This window comes from Lutjanus erythropterus, chromosome 14 (genome assembly GCF_056507025.1).
Source record: "Lutjanus erythropterus isolate fLutEry1 chromosome 14, fLutEry1.hap2, whole genome shotgun sequence".
In the NCBI taxonomy this organism is placed as follows: Eukaryota; Metazoa; Chordata; class Actinopteri; order Lutjaniformes; family Lutjanidae; genus Lutjanus; species Lutjanus erythropterus.
The window spans coordinates 11,809,694-11,828,502 of record NC_139330.1 but is presented as its reverse complement, the minus strand read 5'-3'; the positions used below and the strand labels follow the sequence as shown (position 1 = coordinate 11,828,502).

At 39.7% G+C, this 18,809-nt stretch overlaps 1 protein-coding gene across 1 annotated transcript in view; it reads left to right on the top strand.

The window, feature by feature from the left end:
* The window catches only part of plpp4 (phospholipid phosphatase 4), a 63,642-nt gene that overhangs the window by 34,363 nt on the left and 10,470 nt on the right, over positions 1-18,809 (top strand). Inside the window, exons 2-5 of the mRNA XM_084735896.1 lie at positions 487-595; positions 8,738-8,828; positions 14,551-14,614; positions 14,804-14,928. Coding sequence (XP_084592022.1) covers positions 487-595; positions 8,738-8,828; positions 14,551-14,614; positions 14,804-14,928 — 389 coding nt within the window. The remainder of the gene's footprint in view (positions 1-486; positions 596-8,737; positions 8,829-14,550; positions 14,615-14,803; positions 14,929-18,809) is intronic.

The window sequence follows — 18,809 nt, the reverse complement described above, 5'->3', positions numbered from 1 at the left end:
AGATCAGCATTTATATATAAAAACGTGTGTAATGTCGTGTATGGGCTGGGGATTGACATAAACAGGATGAGAAGGGAATCGTTCCTCTGGGATTGAGACGGGACAAGAGTGAAAATCCACTCCCGTGTCACCTTTTACTGTGTAGCTAACATTAGAAGTTCATTTTACTCGCAAATATATCTTTAAATGAGGTAGTTCTTGGATGTTGACAGCATTTCACAGCTGAAGGTAGAACTGTCACTGTACTGTGATGTTGTTCCTCTTTTCCGAGGCCATGATAATGAACTGACTGTAAAATTAGCGGTTCCACTGAGATCAGAGTGGTGTTGAAATGCATTTACCTTTGTTTCTGTCCTAATCCTGTCACATGTGCTCCGTTACTCCCCACGCCTGAACACACGGTACATGTTATGCTCTGTGTAAATGCCTCTGCTAAATGTCTAAAAATGAGTAACTTATTAGTGTCCGTTTTCTTCTTTGCCACAGATTCACAGAGTTTCTGGAGCCCTTTGAGAGAGTGATTCAACCAGAGGAGCTTTGGCTCTACAAGAATCCTCTCGTTGAGTCAGACCACATTCCCAAGAGAGTCATGTTCGTAAGTACCTGCTGTCTAATTATGGATTCCTCTTATTACAGTCTTGATTGCCACTAAATACGTGGTCATTATTGTGTCCACATGAACTACATCCTCTCCTTAATTCTTAGTAATCTGTGTGGTGCAGAAATCCTTCATTTAAGACTATCAATACTGTAAAGCCTCCTCTTTCCATACAGCCTGAATTGTGTTGATAGATATGAGAAGGGCTTTAACGGACCTGTGGTGATTAGCGCTTCCTATGTAAATATCATCTCCTCTTGGACAGAAGTGGGTGGTGTAGGGTTAAGATGAATTTCTAACCAAGCAAGGATTGAAATTATTTTTTCCTCTGGCTCATGCTGTAAACACTGAGCAAATAACCCAACGCTTCTCTTGGCAAACACTTCTGTCAACCACATATTGGAGCGTCTGTGCTGATTTTGTTCTCTGTGACAATCGCTTACACTTATAATACATCACACTGGTCATTACAGAGCTCATTGTGATGCAGCTGTGAGTCATACTTTGCTTCAAATCTCAGATGGCAGAGACTAGATGGTCCTGTTTTCAAAATGATTATGGTAGACAACAGTGGTGGCCAAACAAACAAGCACGATTTCCATCTGCTAGCAACCCAGAGCATCTAATGACATGAAACGTTTTGGAGAAATATTTTAGTAAAACAGTTCATAATTATAATTCAGGAAACACACGTGCTTTCTTACCATAGATTTGATAAAAAATGAAGTTGATTCATACTGTTAAACCCAAACCTTAGGCAGCCCTATGAGGCAAATAAAACTCCACCACCGACCCAAATCAAGCACAGAAAGAAACCAAATAAAACAACATACAAAATAACAGAGGCATTAAATCAATGCTAAAAAAAGAGGTACTGCACATATTTTTCAACTATATCACTATATTACTGTATTGTCATGAAATATACCAGTGCTGGAGATATTTATAAAAATATGGATGGCTCAAAATGCCACGTCCTGTTTTATATCATCCTGAAGGCCAATGTTGACATAGAGTCGACCGTTTAGGACAGCCTACTCTCATTCCCAATCAGGACAATTTGTCACTGCCCCTCGGCGACTCGTACAAATGCACAGTGCCCGTTAGCTGCTGAAAGAGACACACCAGGCTTTTGACATAGTATAAAGAGAAAGAGGTCCGCGTCTGGGGGAGGTGGGGTGGATGGAGAGCTGAAACAATCACGGGACTTTCACCCAGGAGAGAGGAGGGTTTATGGCTCATGTGAAAAGCAAAATGTTGTTCGTCTTCAGTGAAGTCACATAACAAAACATACTTATTATAACCTCCGAACATGATCTTATTCTAAACCTACCCAAGCAGTTTCATGCATAAACCTGCAACCTGTTGCACAAACTTAAAATAGGCCTTCTGGCAGCATCTCATAGATGAGAGACAAGTTGGGACGAGACCGAGTTCTTTGGGTCTGCTCTATGTCATGAAGTTTGTATGAAAAAAGACTGGTAGTGCCCTCTAATCTGAGTTGGAAGGCCTGTCTCTGACAGCCCTGCCAGCCCCAGTTCCTTTTCCATTCTGGTGCGTTTGATGGCTGTAGAAACACTATCAGACTGCATCCTTCCCCCCCTGGATGATGCTCCCATGATAAGCAGAAGGGCTACGGCTACACGCTGACACCTCCCGCAGACACACACACTAGAGAGCCTCTCAGCCTCTCTGAGCCACTAGCTCAGCTACAACACAGATAACATATTACACAGAAATATTTACAAAGGGCCACGAATAGAATGTGCTTCTACAAGCTGTCAAGTCTCCTGCAAACTCTCCGTGTTTCCAGCGCTGACATGGAGCGTCTGACAGCAGCTGCTCATTGCCAGTTAGCTCAGACTGCCGGTTCTACTGCTGCGCTGAACATGGGTCAGTGCCTCCTTACTCCTTCCATAAAACACTATGTAGACATGAGGCTCAGCTCCCGACAGTGGTTGTCTTGTGCACCTCAGCTCTGTCCCCTTTCACAGTCCCCTGCCCACTCTTTAAAGGGATAGTTCACCCAGAAATGAAAATACAGTCACTGTCTTCTCACCCTCATGCCGATTGAGCATCGGGTTTAATTTGTTAATCTGCAAAAACACTGCTGGAGTTTCACAGGAAAAACAGCATTGCAGAATGTCCCAAAAAATGTAAGTGAATGGTGACCAGTTTTCAATTGTAAAAACAATATACTGTTTGCACACTGTTGCAACACTCACACGCACTTCAGATAGTGTGCATGTGCACGTGAATGTGGCTCCAAGCTAAGGATTTACAGTGAAGATTCAGACTAAAAATATGGTGTAAATAACTTAATAATTTTGTCAGTTTGGCATGTTCGGGCTTTAGGAGACTTAGATTACACCAGACAAGAAGTATGGAGGCATTTTATGTTTTTATTTTCTTGTTTTTTTACTTTTGAAAACTGGTCACCATTCACTTTACATTGTTTGACAACGTTGTTTTCCTGTGAAACTCCAGCAGTGATTTGTGGGCTAAAAACTAAACCTGCTCTTCAGTCGGCATGACGGTGGGTAGATAATGACTGAATTTTCATTTGTGGGTGAACTATCCCCTTAAGCATTTTTTCAAAACTATGCACGTTCAGTTACACTTCATCACTTCACTTGAAATCTAAAAACAAGCTGTTTTCATACGGGGAGTTATGTTCTGGAACTATTTCTTAACGAACAGAGGCCAGACGCAGTGACTTTCTGCTGCCATGTCTTCACCGTGAGGTTGCCACGCAACCAGCAGAGACACCAGGACGTCACAGCAATCAGCCAAAGGAAACACATAAAACAGTTGCAACAGTTCTGTAACTTTAAACAGAAAACCCTGAACACCCAGCAGCATATGGTTCATATGAGGCAGAGCAGCTTTTTAAAGCTGCTATAATATGAATACCTTGTAAATGTGCTTTTCATACCGGTGCTCAAGGGCAGATATCAGGTCCTCGTGATGATTGCATTATGCGCTCCATTCTTTTCTATAATAAACTCTTTTTCCACCACATCAAACTGTGATCAAGCCATCTCTCACAGGTTTAACACTGAGTTGTTATACCGAGAGTGATTAAGGCTGCTGCCCTCAGGGTTTGCACTATTCAATCGCAGCTTTTGTGACAAATGAAGCTTCATAATAGTATTAGAAAAACCTATAGTACATTACAAAGCAATTTATTGTGATTTCACCAGAAATTTATGTAACATATTTAGTGAATTAGCTGAATAATCCACAGTTTCAGTTCAATTTCTCTTATGTACCAATGTGTTAATTTGTGTACAGCTGGATACTTTTGTCTGCATGCTAACTTGTCTCATTGTTTGATCAAAATATCATCTTAACAGGCAGAGACTTTTCTGCCCATTGCTTGTTTAGCTCACCTCTCTGCGAACTGACAGTGTTTGACTGACTGGCACTCCGCTCCGTCCAATGCGCCTCCACACACATCAATCACCTCATTATGAGCAGAAGCAGCTGCAGAGTAGGTGGAGCGTGCTGACTGTCAGTCATTTCAAGCAAGAAATAAAGGCAGCAGTAAACCTCGCTGTTCTATAAACTGTAGTATGTGTAATGCTCCCCCCTCCCATCTAAAAACAAGGCTGAATAGATTGAATATAGACAGGAGGTACTGTATGTTGAGGATCAGCTTGGATCCACTTAATGATGTTTAGAAAACTTTGTACCAGAACAATTTAACCAGTGATTAACAAAAGGGCTTAACACATTAACAAAAGTGGTTTTGCTCATGAAAAAGCTTTAAATTACTCATCAACAAATCATTTTGCGGGTATTTATTATAAGCACTTAAAAGTGCATTAGTCATAGAAAGCCTCCACCAATCTGGCAGAAAACACACACACACACACACACACACACACACACACACACACACACACACACACACACACACACACACACACACACACAGGCACATTAAACGCCTACAATTAAACTCCCTCCGCTGTTCATGTGGTGCTGAACGTCCAGCAAAAAGCAAATGATAAACCCTTAAGCTTATCTGCAGCTTATCTGCACTCTATTATTTCTGTTTCCTTCTTCAACATCCGTTATAAAAAAAAATGTTGACAGTTTATATTAACTTCAACGTCCATGGATCTTTGCTTATGGCAGGCCACTAGATAATGAGTGGAAGAGGAAGAACCCCCACCCTCTTGCCTGTTAGGGAAAATGCTCCCGGTGGTGACACCCAACAGTCAGGCTTCTTCAATGTCATCAGGCTGACAGAAGCCTTGAAGGTGCAGAGGATTTATCTGGTCATTAAAAATAGTCCAAAGAGGGGATTTACATGGAGCTACATTATGACTCACTGCGACCTTCATTAAGATATATACTGGATTAGTCTGTGTGCAGCCTCAAGAGGCACTCCTCGATTCTCTCATTATAGGAGGGGCAGGAATGTTCCCAGTGCATCTTATTTATTGCTGGGCCCAATGATCAGTACAGCCAAAGCTCACATTTCTGTCTGAAAAATGAGTAAACAGGTTAATACTGTAGAATTCAGCCTGAAAATCTCATCTTTGAGGAAATCTTTGCTGTTCCCGTTTCCAGGTAAAACAAATAATGCTCATTTCCAGGAGAGATACGCAGCAAGCAACTTAGCGTTAAGACAAATGAAAATTGATTGATATTTATTTATACTGAACTGCACATTATCGGCAGGGCTATCTCCACCCTCTGGGCAGGCGCTCGGTGACACCTACAGATCAATTGTTTAATGAGATTTACACAAGAAAAGATGTCGGCTTCGTTTCTTCACCCGTGCGAAAGAGATGTTGTTAACAGTTGTTCACGAACCAAGAGACACATGACCTTTGGGAAAAAAAAAAAGTGTTTCCAGCAACACATAATTTTAGCAAGGATTTCACAGTTAAACAGATGCAGTATGACGCCTTCATAGGAGGTGTGTCAAGTGAAGATGCAGGAGGACGTAGAAATGTGAAAAGTATTTTGATGTGCTAAAATGCAACTCTTTGTTAATGGAAATATAAAAGCACCACTTGTTTTTTCTTTTATTTTTCTTTAGTTGAAGTAAATGATCTTCTATCTGTCCACAGGAGGTTTATTTCTGTCAAATTTGGTTCACTGATTTGTTAAAATACTTGTTAGAGAGCATTTCTCCTTTGCCAAGATAACCCATCCACTGGCCTGACTCACTGGATGTGTGTATAAGTCAAGAGGCATCGTGGTGTCCACTATATACGTTTTCAAAGACCCCGGGAAACAAAAACAACCTCCGAGCTGCAGCCTACGCGCTGAAAGCAGCAGACTGGCACCTGGGATGCTAATGGTACAAACGTAAACAAGCCAGCAGCTGTAAATGTGCAAATGTTCCACCAAAAGAAGTTCCCTCTCGACACTATTTTGCAGCAGCACCGACGCTGCATTCTGGACGTAGCGCCGCCCAAGAGGTTTGTGATTGGTTTGAAGAAAAACAAACAGCCAGCAACGTTTTTTTTCTTCTGTAGCAGAATGTCTAGACCTCCCTCCAGTGCTGACCCTCTGGAGAGAGGTCTGAAAACTTACTTTCTGTTTTGAATTACCTTAATTTACCTTGCAAATATGGTGAATTTATTTAGCTTAATTAAATTTTTTATGTTTGTACAAGCTTTATTAGTGTTTTTTTTCCCCCAGTGATTCATTAATATATAAGTAAAGTATAATGTGAGGTGCCAGTGCAAAGGACACAGAGAGAGTGAGATTTCTCAATCATGAACAAAACTTGAGAGAAATAAACCGTTTGTGTGCACAGTGGAGAAGTCTCAGATCTTCTACTTCAACTCATGAAAAATGGAAAAACAAAAGGGTTGCATTTCTATTTTTGTTGAATGTGCACCAAATGTCTTTAAATTACTGCAAACTATTATGAGACAAGATCATTTAGGTTGTCAACCCTTTAAGATGTTTTTTTCTTTTTTTGGACACTTTAATGTGTTTCCATGGCAACTCAAATCCTCAGAAGTACCTCTTCCCTCATCTACATATGACTCTTCACATCTTTGACAAGTGCATTAGGCTCCCAGGGTTGCCAATGTGTAATTTTAGGTTATGAGGAGCTACTGTAAGTAAAACAGTGTCAGGAATTGTGAAAGAAAACGCCAAAGCTGCCAAATCAACCACCAGCATCAGGCCCTCTTTGATGCTGGTGCTGTTCAAGATAGTTTTCTCAGCCTGCATAAAGATGAGATGTGAAAGTCTGCGCCGAACAGAGAAAAAGGCATTTTTCCCCGACTGGATTCCCTCGCAACCTCTGTGACAGAAAGGGTGCTGATACATCGCAAACAGTGACGGATGCCCCAAGCTGCTGAGTTGCCACAGTTTTGTTGCTTCAATTCATTTTTGCCAGGAAACAGTATTTGAATCTGTCTATGACCTTTTTTTGTTGTTGTTGTTGTTGCTGTTGTTTCTTTTGAACACTGTCCACATATTTAACCAGAGGTACAAGTTTCTTACAATTCAGTCCCAGTGGAGCAAGACATGGTTACACTTTAAATGGTAAATTGATAGTTGATTAAACTTCAGTTAATAGTTATTTCTCTCTATCCAAAAATATGAAGTATTTGTTAATGATTACTAAATGATGTGTTAACCTATTATAAAGTTGCAACTGATGATTATAATATCTTATGTGGGGGAGAGCTTTTACTTTTACTTACCAACCATTTTGTGGCCAAATTTAACAATGTTAGTAAGACCGTGTGAAGCAGTATATCAACGCACACACTGTTGTTTACATGTTTTATAACAACCACCAACTTGAGCAGAAAAGTCGGCTGCAAATGAAGAACGCATGTTGGGGGAAACTGTCAACTAAAACACAAGCTAGCTTTAGTTCAGGACTTTGATTTAGGCATCAAAATACACCTTTCTCTCCTCTATTCTCAGCAAACACAATATAATGACATAAATTGTTTATTTTTATTACTTTTATGATTGAAGAACATGAAGATTGTTCTCACTTCAGATTCCGGTGACATATAGATGAGCACCTCTGTGTTTGCAGATATAACCAGGGTGACAACTTACCCATGCAATAAGATGCCCCTCTCTCCCCCATTTACATAAGTGATGTATTTATTTCAACCCACAGCTGATCTTTTCTCAAACCTAAAAGTATTTTTCTTTGCTAAACCAAATAAAGAAGTTGGCTGAACCTCCCCAAACAGACATTTATTTTGAAAGGCTACTCAGACATTGAGGTAGCGGCATGATGCACATGACGCAGAGCCCTGCGAGTGCAAAACTGATGTTAGAGGGGTATCTACAGAGTCAGAGTCTGAAGTATAGGGCCACTGACCAAACTGCTGTATTTGATGAGTTGGGAGAGAGAATGTGTTGTCTGGATGGTTGTTGTTGATATTTAAAGTACTTCGGATTTCCATTATAATGTTGCAACTGATGCTTGTAATAAATGGTTTATAAAGCATACATAAATTATCATCAGAAACATTTTTAGCAGTCTGGGATGTCTGTATGTTGTAAAATGACATTTTGGCTGCACTTGTGTCCATGTCTCAATCACATAAATAAATTGATTTCATTTGCAATTCAGGCAGCAAATGTTATTATTAGCATAAGTGTGAATCCATTTGCGATTACAAGTTTAAATCCACCTACTTCAAAGAATATAGCGAGGTACAAAATTAGCTAATAACTGGCAGAGTTACACAGGCGTGCACACGACTGAACTGATGAACAGCACTCAAGAGAAATTCAATATTCAGCGCGTCGTGATAATGGAACTGAAACTCTGCCTTTGTTTTTACTACCTCTGTTACAAAGAAAATATATTGGATTTTCCCGAAAAGTAATGAACACAGTCTGAGGCATGAATAATTAGGTAGTTGCTGAGGGGGCTCAAATCTCTTATCAAGTGAGGAGCAAAATTCCTCTCTGCGCAGGCAAGAAAACCCCACTGAACAATAAAGAAGCTTGTTTGGCCCCTTTAGTTTGTCTTGTTAAAATTAATTCTGAATAATGGAAAGGTTCATGTCATTCCCTGAGGATTAAGTCATTTTATGATTAACCTACAAAACGGACCCCGTGGAATCCTGCGGCACACCTCTAATGTCACAATAACTCTACATTTTTCTTCTTATTTCATCACAGGCAATTTCATTCCTTACCCCTTTGGCTGTGATATTTGTGGTGAAGATCATTCAGAGGACGGACAAGACGGAGATCAAAGAGGCATGTTTAGGTACGTGGAGCCAATTACTGGAAATGTCATGAATTTGTTGCTGTAAGTCACAGTCTCGTCTGTGAGACGGCTTAAAATGACAGCGTATGTGTTATAGCTGCTGCATGCTCATTTGTTGCATTTTTCAGAAAGTACACATGTTCTTTGTTCAAATACAAGTACAGATTATTATGTAAAAAAAAAAAGCCTTTGGAAAATGTGCTGATTCAACTTCTTTTCGCAAGTAAAAGTGAAAAGTTGCTCTCTGAAGGACATTTCTCGCAGCTCCTTCTGTCCAAAGCCAACTGAACCTCACCTTTTCTCCATAATCGAGTCTCCTTCTCTTGTCTGTTTCATCTTCTTCTGTCTTTAATGTTGTTTTCATCTTTACGCTGTCATATTACATAATTTTTTGGCTTGTTATGTTGTTTGCATTTTGTTATGTTTTTCCTGTTTTTTTTTTTTTTTACGTTGTTTTCATCTTGTTGCAACTTTTAGAGTGCACCAACTCTGTTTTGTCTTGTTACAGATTGTTGCTGATTTCGTCTTGTTACATCATTTTAGTCTCTTTACGTCTTGTTACATCCTTTGTCTTGTTAAATCTTTTGCATTGTTTTCGTCTTGTTACGTTGTTTTCGTCATGTTACATCATTTTTTGTCTCTTTACGTCTTGTTACATCCTTTGTCTTGTTAAATCTTTTGCATTGTTTTCATCTTGTTACATCTCTTTCATCTCGTTCTGCCATTTTCGTCTTGTTCCATCATTTTTGTGTTGTTACAGCTTATACATGGTCCAGAATCTCTTTTTATCTTGTTTTATCTTTTATGTTATTTTAATTCTGTTACCTTTTTTCATCTTGGTACATCTTTTTAGTTTTGTTTCACCTTTTACATTGTTTTTTTTGTCTTGATATGTCTTTTTCATCTTACATTGTTTTAATCTTGTTACATTGTATCATCTTTTAAGTTGTTTTTGTCTCGTTTTGTCTTCTTCTTGTTATGTTTTTTCATCTTTAATTCTTTTGCGTTGTTTCATTTCTGGTGGATACACCAAGGGGTTGTCATTTTTATGTTATTGTTCCATCCATTAAGGCTGAAATCAGTCTTGATGTTGGTAAAGTGGTGCATAATGACGCTAAATAAAAATGATGCTGAATAAAAATAATCAATAAGTCCTCTCACATGCATTAAAACTAACAAGCCTGTTTTGAAAATATAAAGAGTACAAAGTTGTTACAAAGAGTTGTCAGAAAAACAAATTCTCAAGTAAAGTACATATACCTGAAAAATCTACTTAAAGTACAATAATAGTTGAAATATTTGTACTTAGATCTTTCCACTCTGTCTTACAGTCAACAACCACAGAAGTTAATCTTAATCACAGAAGCTGCAAGTATTTACACCCACTTACGATTTCATGCTATTTGTTTAATTCTCAAACATCTGGGCATGTCTCTCACACAGTTTTTTTTCCCTGTTTCCCCCCCAGGGTCGAAAGGCCTGCAGAGGCTTTGGCACATCAGAGAGCATTAGGGAAGTTTAACACAAATCCAATTAAACAGACACACAGAGATGAATCGGGTGGAGAGAGGGTGGCTCAGTGCATCAGTGTAGAGATTACACTGCTGTGTAGAATTTAACAGGCCCATTACCGCCTGCAGTGAAGCACTTCTACGAGGGTTATAGCCGTACAGGAAAACAACATCATTCAGAAGAACAAAGAATAAAAAAAGAAGCCCATTATTCTGACAAGTTCCTGCATGATCACAGATTTGAACATGGCTTTGAACCAGTGCTACCTCTAGACCTAATGAGAAAGAAAGATCATGAAAGCGCTTTTTCAGCTGAATGTGCAGCCCAGCTTCTTTTTAACTACCTACATACCTATTTATTTTCCATCCCAAGCTAAATTCACAGAAACGCAGCTGTCCCTATATTCCTAATTTATTGAGTTCAAAGTTATCCCTGAGGGTCCTCTAATTCCAAATTCATGAATCAAAATTTCAAACAGATATAATTGAGCTGGAATAAATTAAGGGTGTGAGTTAGATTTTTACCCTTGGAATACCAATGGGACTTGCTAATACTGTGCATTTATTGTTTGATACGCTGCATTCTGCTCTCACGTTGCCTCTTTACTTTTTTTTTTTCAGGCATAAAAAGGACAACATTTTCTTTGTTTTGTTGTCTAATAACTTGTTATCGTTCCCAAACCCCTGCAGCTTAATTGTGTGATTATCTATCAGTCAAGATATAATGCAGCCATTTTGGAAGTTTGATTACATTTTCCAAAAGACTACACTCTGAGAATGATACAGAGACAATTCTGCAGTGATTATTTTTAATTTTGGTTACAAAGCATGAAGGATGTTATTCATCATCTGAATGTGAGATCTTGTAGCACGCAGAGGCATTATTGTTCGGTGTGTGCAGAGGGAGTAATCTCCCAGTTAGTGAGACAATGACTGCAGGTTCAATAATAGGCGTTTGTGTGGTCCCTCCTAATTTGGTCTAATGAGTTTAACTCTAAATATCCCATAACTACACTACCAGGCCATCCTGCTGCCAAATGCAACTGCAGAATGAGAACAAATCTGGTAATTATTTGTATTGCATTGTTTGTTTTTACTTAGTTGTTCTTACAATCTTCTTGCCCAGGGACTGCAGATGTAAATGATTTATATCTCTTTTTTTGTTGTTGTTTTTATGGTGATGGTATTACTTTGCTGTATTACAAAAATAATAAGGGATATTCCACTCAAAACATGATTCTACCTCTTTTAACTCTATTGGCGATATGCTGATAGGGGACCATATCTTATGAAAGAAAAATTATTATTATAATTATTTAAAAAGAAGCAGATGTTTTCAGGCCTGGAATTTCATCAACTAATAAGTTTTTTGTAAGTCCAAAGAAATACTGTAATGAATTTAACTCTATTTTTGAAGCTTGCTTGCTTTGTACTGGTTAAGAAGGAAATCCCAAGTCAAATGGTAAACTTAGCAACACAGAGTTTTCCAGTTGTCGTAGGGACATTCCCGTCGAACAGTCAATCCACTGGGTCTTCACGTCCTCGGATGCCAACAACAAAAATTGGTGCGCTTTGCTCGTAACGTTGCTTTCCACATTTTTGTGCTACACAGTCTGCACGTTCTCCTGAAGTCTGGATTAGTAAGGAAGATAGTAATTACTGGATGTAACTCCAGTTCTATAAGTAGGTGCGCAGCCCTGTACTTGCATGTTATTGCAGTTGCATTAACTCACATTAGTTTCAATACCACAGTAAGGATGGTTCTGCAAAATCCATTTCCACAGTGACATTAATGAAACTGGTAAACTGCCCACTCCTATTAGATTAATATCTAACTCTGGCTCAATGGATGTGTTGTGCTTGGCCCCTGTTAAATAAATTAATTAACTAAAAAAAAGTGATGGCAGCAGCAATACTGTCTTTACTCAAATAGGTCTCTAATTTCTCATGGGAATGTGACCAACTTTGGTGACCAGAGCACAGTCCAAATGCAGCACAGACCAAGCATTACTAAAGCAACTGAGGCTGAATATACTGTTTAGGAGGAGGAATGCAGTATCAGCAGGTGCACTTGTGGCAAACTTTAAAAAAGGCCAGTCACATCATTTCCTCTCAAACTCTTTTAAAAGTAGCAGCAGAGGCAAGTCATAGCTAAACTGGAGGCGAAAAGTTGCAAGGCGCTTGATGGCAGGAGTTTCACAAACAGGCATGAGTGCAAATAAATGGACTGCCAAAACTATGTCAGTGCTGCTGTCAGCTTTGAGCCAGCACATAAATTAATTATTACTTTAATGACCATCAGCAAACTTCCCAAAGCTAGACTATATATGAGAAAATGCAGCTGGAGCAATGGTTTTTACAGTAAATGCCCAGACTCTGCATACCGAGAGGGATCTGACAAAGGGAACATATTGCAATTTAATGTCCCATTTTTCAACTGGTCAAACGGAACGTGTCTCATTTTGGGCTTTCATCTGATCTGCACAGAGTTTGCCCAAATTAACAAGCTGTTAAATAATATTGACACTGCGCTTGTCTCAGCAGCTCAGGAAGATAATGCATTTGAGCTTTGGCGACAAGGGGTGAATTCAATTGACCTGTGGACTACTGGGATTAACCTGTGTGGGCAGACACTCTGGCTAACGACGAGCCCCAGTGGTTTGCTTCATAGCTAATCAAATGAATGTACAGTTACAGTGCAATGCCTGCTGTACCTGTCAACTAACAGCAATCCCCTGTTTCCCATTACCAAATTTCAGCTGAAGTGGTAATTGCTTTGCAGTCAGATAGGCTCTAAGTAGGTGCAATCATTTTACTATCACTACTTCAGGGACACTGTCTGGATTTTTTTTTCTGTGAATTGAATATCTGATAGATGTTTGCCAGCATTAAAGTATACAATATGGATGATTTTTGTAGATTTTGATGACTGTTTTTGGCTCTGGGGATGGCAATGTTAGTGTGCCTGTCAGTTCACTGGTGCACCACTGGCCCAGAATTAAGTCACACATTTGAAGACTTGCTTGACTAACACTGATAAAAGACTTGACCTTGACTTTGAATTCATGACTTGAGACTTTTGACTCAACAGGACTGCATGATTTGATGATTTTAAGTGCAATGCATGCAAACCTGGCAACCTACTAGAATGCAGCAGGTCAGCAGGGGCCATTGTACAAGGCAATTATCATGGTGGTTAGAAAAAAACATGGATTAAAGGATTATGTTGTCAGTGACATTAGTAAGAAGAGAACAGCAAACCAGTTGTATAACCAGTTAAACTGTGCAGGCATGTTAGTAGCAAACACAGCTATGTGCTCATAAATCTCCCTCCCAATGACTTGACTTGATTTGTTCAGTTCTTTTCAAAGTAGCATCAGACTTGTTTGAGTCTAGAAGATTAAGACTTGAGACTTGCACATGTGACTTCCTCCCACTTCTGTCAGTAACTACTGGAAGATTGTCATGAAGTTCGGTGCAGGTTACAGTAATGACCAGATAAGTGCAAAACTCCATTCCCATTCCCATCAGCCTCAGCTTTACTTTGTGTCTAAATGGCCAATTTATACTGTTACATGCTAACATGCTAAGCTCTGATAACTAACGTGGCAAAAATAGGACTACTAACCACTAAACATTCAGCATTTTTCATTATTAGTGCGTTTTCATGTCGATGTTAGCATTTAGCTCAAAGCCCCACTGTGCCTAAGTAGCCTTGCAGCGTTAGCCTTGTTTAATCATCATTCACATTAAACTGAATCTATTACTGGGAAGAAATAGAGTGTATGCACCACAGGAGCTTCATTTCATTTGGCTGCACAAAGGACTTCTTGTGCATTAATGTGTTCGTCTGGTTCTATGTGTGTGTTAGTGTTTGTTAAGATGCAATGTGTTTAGAACCTGCTTGCTGCTGTTGCTGTTTAGGATTTACGAGAGGCTTCACACATAAATCCGGACAACCATCTGTCCAGCTGCAGGGGAAATTCCCATGAATCCAACTGACTGTTTTATTTGTACATTATGTCAGAAGAGTGGGCCACGTGCCAGAACCTGTACTGCTCTGATAGTGATATTAATTATTTTATGACAGCATCTCTGTTTTTGTGAATGTCATTCAGATTGAAAATGCTGTTTCACCCTCGTCTGTATCACGTCGACAAAAAACCTGTAAGATGCTCATTTGAATGTGTGTGTCAATCTTCCTACTCCAGCTGTGTCCCTGGCTCTCGCCCTGAATGGAGTCTTCACAAATACTATCAAGCTGATTGTTGGCAGGTATGCAAAACAAACTGAAGCCTTTACAGGCTCTGTCGGCGATGCTAAATGTTAATCTGTAGGCTCTGAAGATCACAGTTTTAAGCTTTAACTTTCTAGATTTATGGGCGATAAATAGTTTGACTAATAAATGGAATGCGCTCTACTGACGACGCAGTAACTATCTTTTGGGTTGTGTCTGATTTTCAGACCCAGGCCTGATTATTTCCAGCGTTGTTTCCCGGACGGACAAGTGAACGCAAAGATGCTGTGCACCGGGGAGCCAGACCTTGTCTCCGAGGGACGCAAGAGCTTCCCCAGCAGCCATTCCTCCTGTGAGTGCCAGTTATCAGTCCAAGCATATCACTGCCAGTGCTTGCAACACAATGCCAAAAGATATCAGAACTCACACACACTGACTCATTAAAACTGCATGCGACTGTAGCTGTTTACTCAGTTTGATCTCGATGCCCTGAGCAACATTTCACCAAGTAGAAAACGTCCATGCCTGCTGATTGGGTGTGTGCTGTACAAGGTTTTCATTTCATATTTCAAAGTGATGATTTTGTTGCTGCCTCTCTTCAGAGGTGTTTCAGCATGTCGCGATGAGGTATCATTCAATTTGCACATCCAGAGGCAGCTTGTCGAGATTCTCGTGGGTTTGGCTGATTGAGTCGAGCGTATTCAATCTTCTTCACCTGGTGTACAGGCGGATATGTGTTGAATGCACACCTGCTGTTTCAGCTTCATCAGACTTCCCGTTGCGTTCAGCTGTGCAGACCAATGTGGGACAGTGGACATCTTTTCGACCATATTGCTTCCCAAGCTGTTTTCACTTCAGCAGCGTGTTAAATAATTCACATGTTTTTCTGTTGTCCAGCAGATGAATGTTCAGTGGTATGCAAGGAGGGTTTTCTGTGGGCCACACAGATGTTGACGAAGCCCTCTGCATTATATGGCGCATTGGGCATGTAAAGACTGCATTCATGACGATACACCTTACTTAATTATCTCGCCACCAGTGAGCACAAACCATACTTGACTGTATGGCTTTGAAGTGTCTTTTCTCTTTTTCTCCTGTTACTGTGTGCCTCAGAAAACTAAATTGCTTACACTGGAATTACACAAGACCTCCTGCTATCTTATGTTTTTTTCATTTAACTGTTACCGGGAGTAAAAGACTCATTGAGATTCAGAATCTCTTTTTCAACAGTAACCTTGCAGAGATAGCAGATAACACTGTTGCAGACAAACATAAAACGATATAAAATGAGAAACAACAAAAAAAAAAGACAAAATTATAAGCATTTTTCAACATTCAAAACTTCTATACCCAGCTGTACCTCCTTCACTTTCACAGAAATACTTTAAAAATGTCCAGAAGATTTAAGCGATTCTGCAATTGACTCCAACTCGAGGGAGCAGCAGACTTAAAAGCCCTTTTTCCCAGGTCAGTACGGACTTTGGGGACGGTTAGTAGAAATAAGTCCTGGGAAGAAACACAATGAGTTTGCATAAATTTTTGATGGATGTCTATCCATAGATGAGAGGGAAGCAGTCCAAGAACAGGCTTGTAAATAAGAAAGTACCAGTGACTGAAACTGTGGGTGGAGAGGACAGACCATCCATCACACTATGAACAGTGGTGAGTGAGAGTTTTAAGTAGCCTAAAAAATTTAAAGTCATATCCAACTGCGGATTTGGAGGATCATGACAACGAATAAAAACCCAATTTCAGTTTCAGCTTTTTTTTTTAACCAGTTGCTGAATGTGAGGCTTAAAAGTGAGAGAGTCATTGATTATAATCCTGAGATACTTGCACTGTGATACAGACTCAGTGGTGATAACTGGACGAGCTCTGATTTTGTATTTGAAAGCATCTTGAGTTTAGTTTTTTCTGCATTTAAAATGAGTTTTATATCACAGTATGCAGTATTAAAAGCAAAGTGAAGCTGACAAAGAGCCTCGTTTGGTGTGGATGAGAGGCAGTGCATCATAATATCATCAGCATAGAAGTAGATACCTATGCAAAATGTATTTGAATATCATGCAGTGAGCTGTAACCCCTTGATATTTATATTATTTGCTTTTGTTCAAAATTCTTATTACATTTTCACTCTAGATGCACACTCAAAGCACTTCAGGAATGTGCAAATAAGCAAACGGTTACTTCCAACTAAAGCATGTAATGTGAGAGTTTGAAGAAAAAGGGAAATCTTTGGTGCTGTGAACATCTTGAACACGTTTGTTTGCTTTTTCTCCGTTAAGTGAAAATGTTACATGTGAGTACGGGAAGAAGTGGTTCGTGGATGTGTTTAATTGCGTTCCTGCTGTGAGTGCGACTGCCTTGAACTGCTCTATAAAAGGCTTCAAATCAAACGTGGGATTAGCGGCTCTTTGAGTGTTCCAGTAACACGGCAAGATACTATAATGGATAAGCTCGTGTAGATAGTGAAAAATCTTTTTGATGCTAAACACGGCTGTAATTTCATGGTCCAGTCTGATTTCAAATTGATGTTTTAGCGTAACATTAAAGTTGCATACTTACAGCTTCTCCGACACCTGCTTTAAGAAGGAAATTCTTTGAAGTGCTGGCTGTGTCCCATTAGAAATGGCAGAGAGGGACATCGCTCTGTAATTCACTGCAGCACTGTGTATGGATTACATTCATCTGCGCGACAGCTCTAATAGCCTTATGTTGTTGCACTGTGAGTGAAAAAGTGATTGAGAGAACCGTGCGACAGGGACACAGGGAGCACCCATATGCCAGCGCGTCTAGGAGAGCACAAGAAATCCAATTTCCTGTCTGTGTCCCTTTTCACCAGGACAACGCTTGTTGAACCACGCATAAGTTACTGAGCTTTTATCCAGACGAATGTGGCAATGGACAGGGAATAGGGCCAGGCAGATGGCGAGAGTGAGTGTAAGCCATATTCAAAGTGGCATCTTGACATAACACAACATCACCTCTGGCTGGTATTAAGCCTGAGACACACACTAGAGGTAAAAGACACAATTTAAAGGCCTGTTGTGTTATTTGTCCATCTCGATAGTTTTGGTGGGAAAGTTTTTAAGATAGCAGCTGTAGAGATGTCTGCCTTTTCTGCTTACTCTCAGTATAATGGGACTAAATGGTACTCAGCTTGAAGTGCTCAAAGCACCCCAAAAAATACTTTCTCTCTTTCCAAAAATGGTTACTCAAGATAATCCACAGACTTTGTTGTAAGCAGTTTAAGGTGGGAACTGTCTTTATTCTGGTTTGGTAGATTCTGAAGCAGTTCTGGTAGATTCTACTGTAGAAAGAAAGTAGTTCCCACACAAAACTGCTCACAACAAGGTCTGTGGATTATCTTTAGTAACTGGGTCATGATTTTTGGATTTCTGAAATATATTTTGGCGCTTTGAGCACCACAACCCAAGTTCCATTTAGTCACATTATAGGGGAGAGAAGGTGACATCTCTAAGGCTGATATCTCCAAAACTCTGCAACTCACACCCAAAAAAATCTGCATGGATAAATAGTATAGCCAGGGGAAAAAATATGTATTTTTGATTTTAAGGTGAACTGCCCCTTTAATATGCAGAGACACTTGGCTCTCACGAAAAAGATGCCGCATAATCTGCATGGCAAAAATAAAAGCAAAACTAATCCATCAAAATCAGCCAGGACAAAAATATAAATATCCACTAGGCCTCACTGTTTGAAGACTGCTATTTTTTAAAGTGCACAAACTATTATTGCATTTCAAAGTTTTTAAAGCCGCTCAGGTTCTCGTGTGATTTGATTTATTTTCCTCACCTCAAAGCAAAGTAGCAGGGTAACAGAAATTGGAGAAGGCAGGTCCCAGAAGGAGAAAATCAAACAGATAAATACAAACTCCCCTGAACCCGTTGCACCAATATACACGGCGGTAAAGCGAGCAGACCCTAAACGATTAGCTTTAAATTGTCTCCCTCTTATCCATATTCATCTCGCCGTCTCCCCTTGCACCTGTTAAGCCATTAGATATGATCAATTAACACGCACTTTTAAAAAATAATGAATGCTGTGAGACGGACCTAATCTCATCTTTGAATCTTCACATTGCTTCTTCCACTTATGCGCACCTCTTCTTTATTAAATTAACCATAGTTTGGAATGTCCATCACATTATTTCAATTATAGAGAATTGCAGCTCTGAAAAATGTGCTCTCATGTGTTTGCTGTGACTCGCTC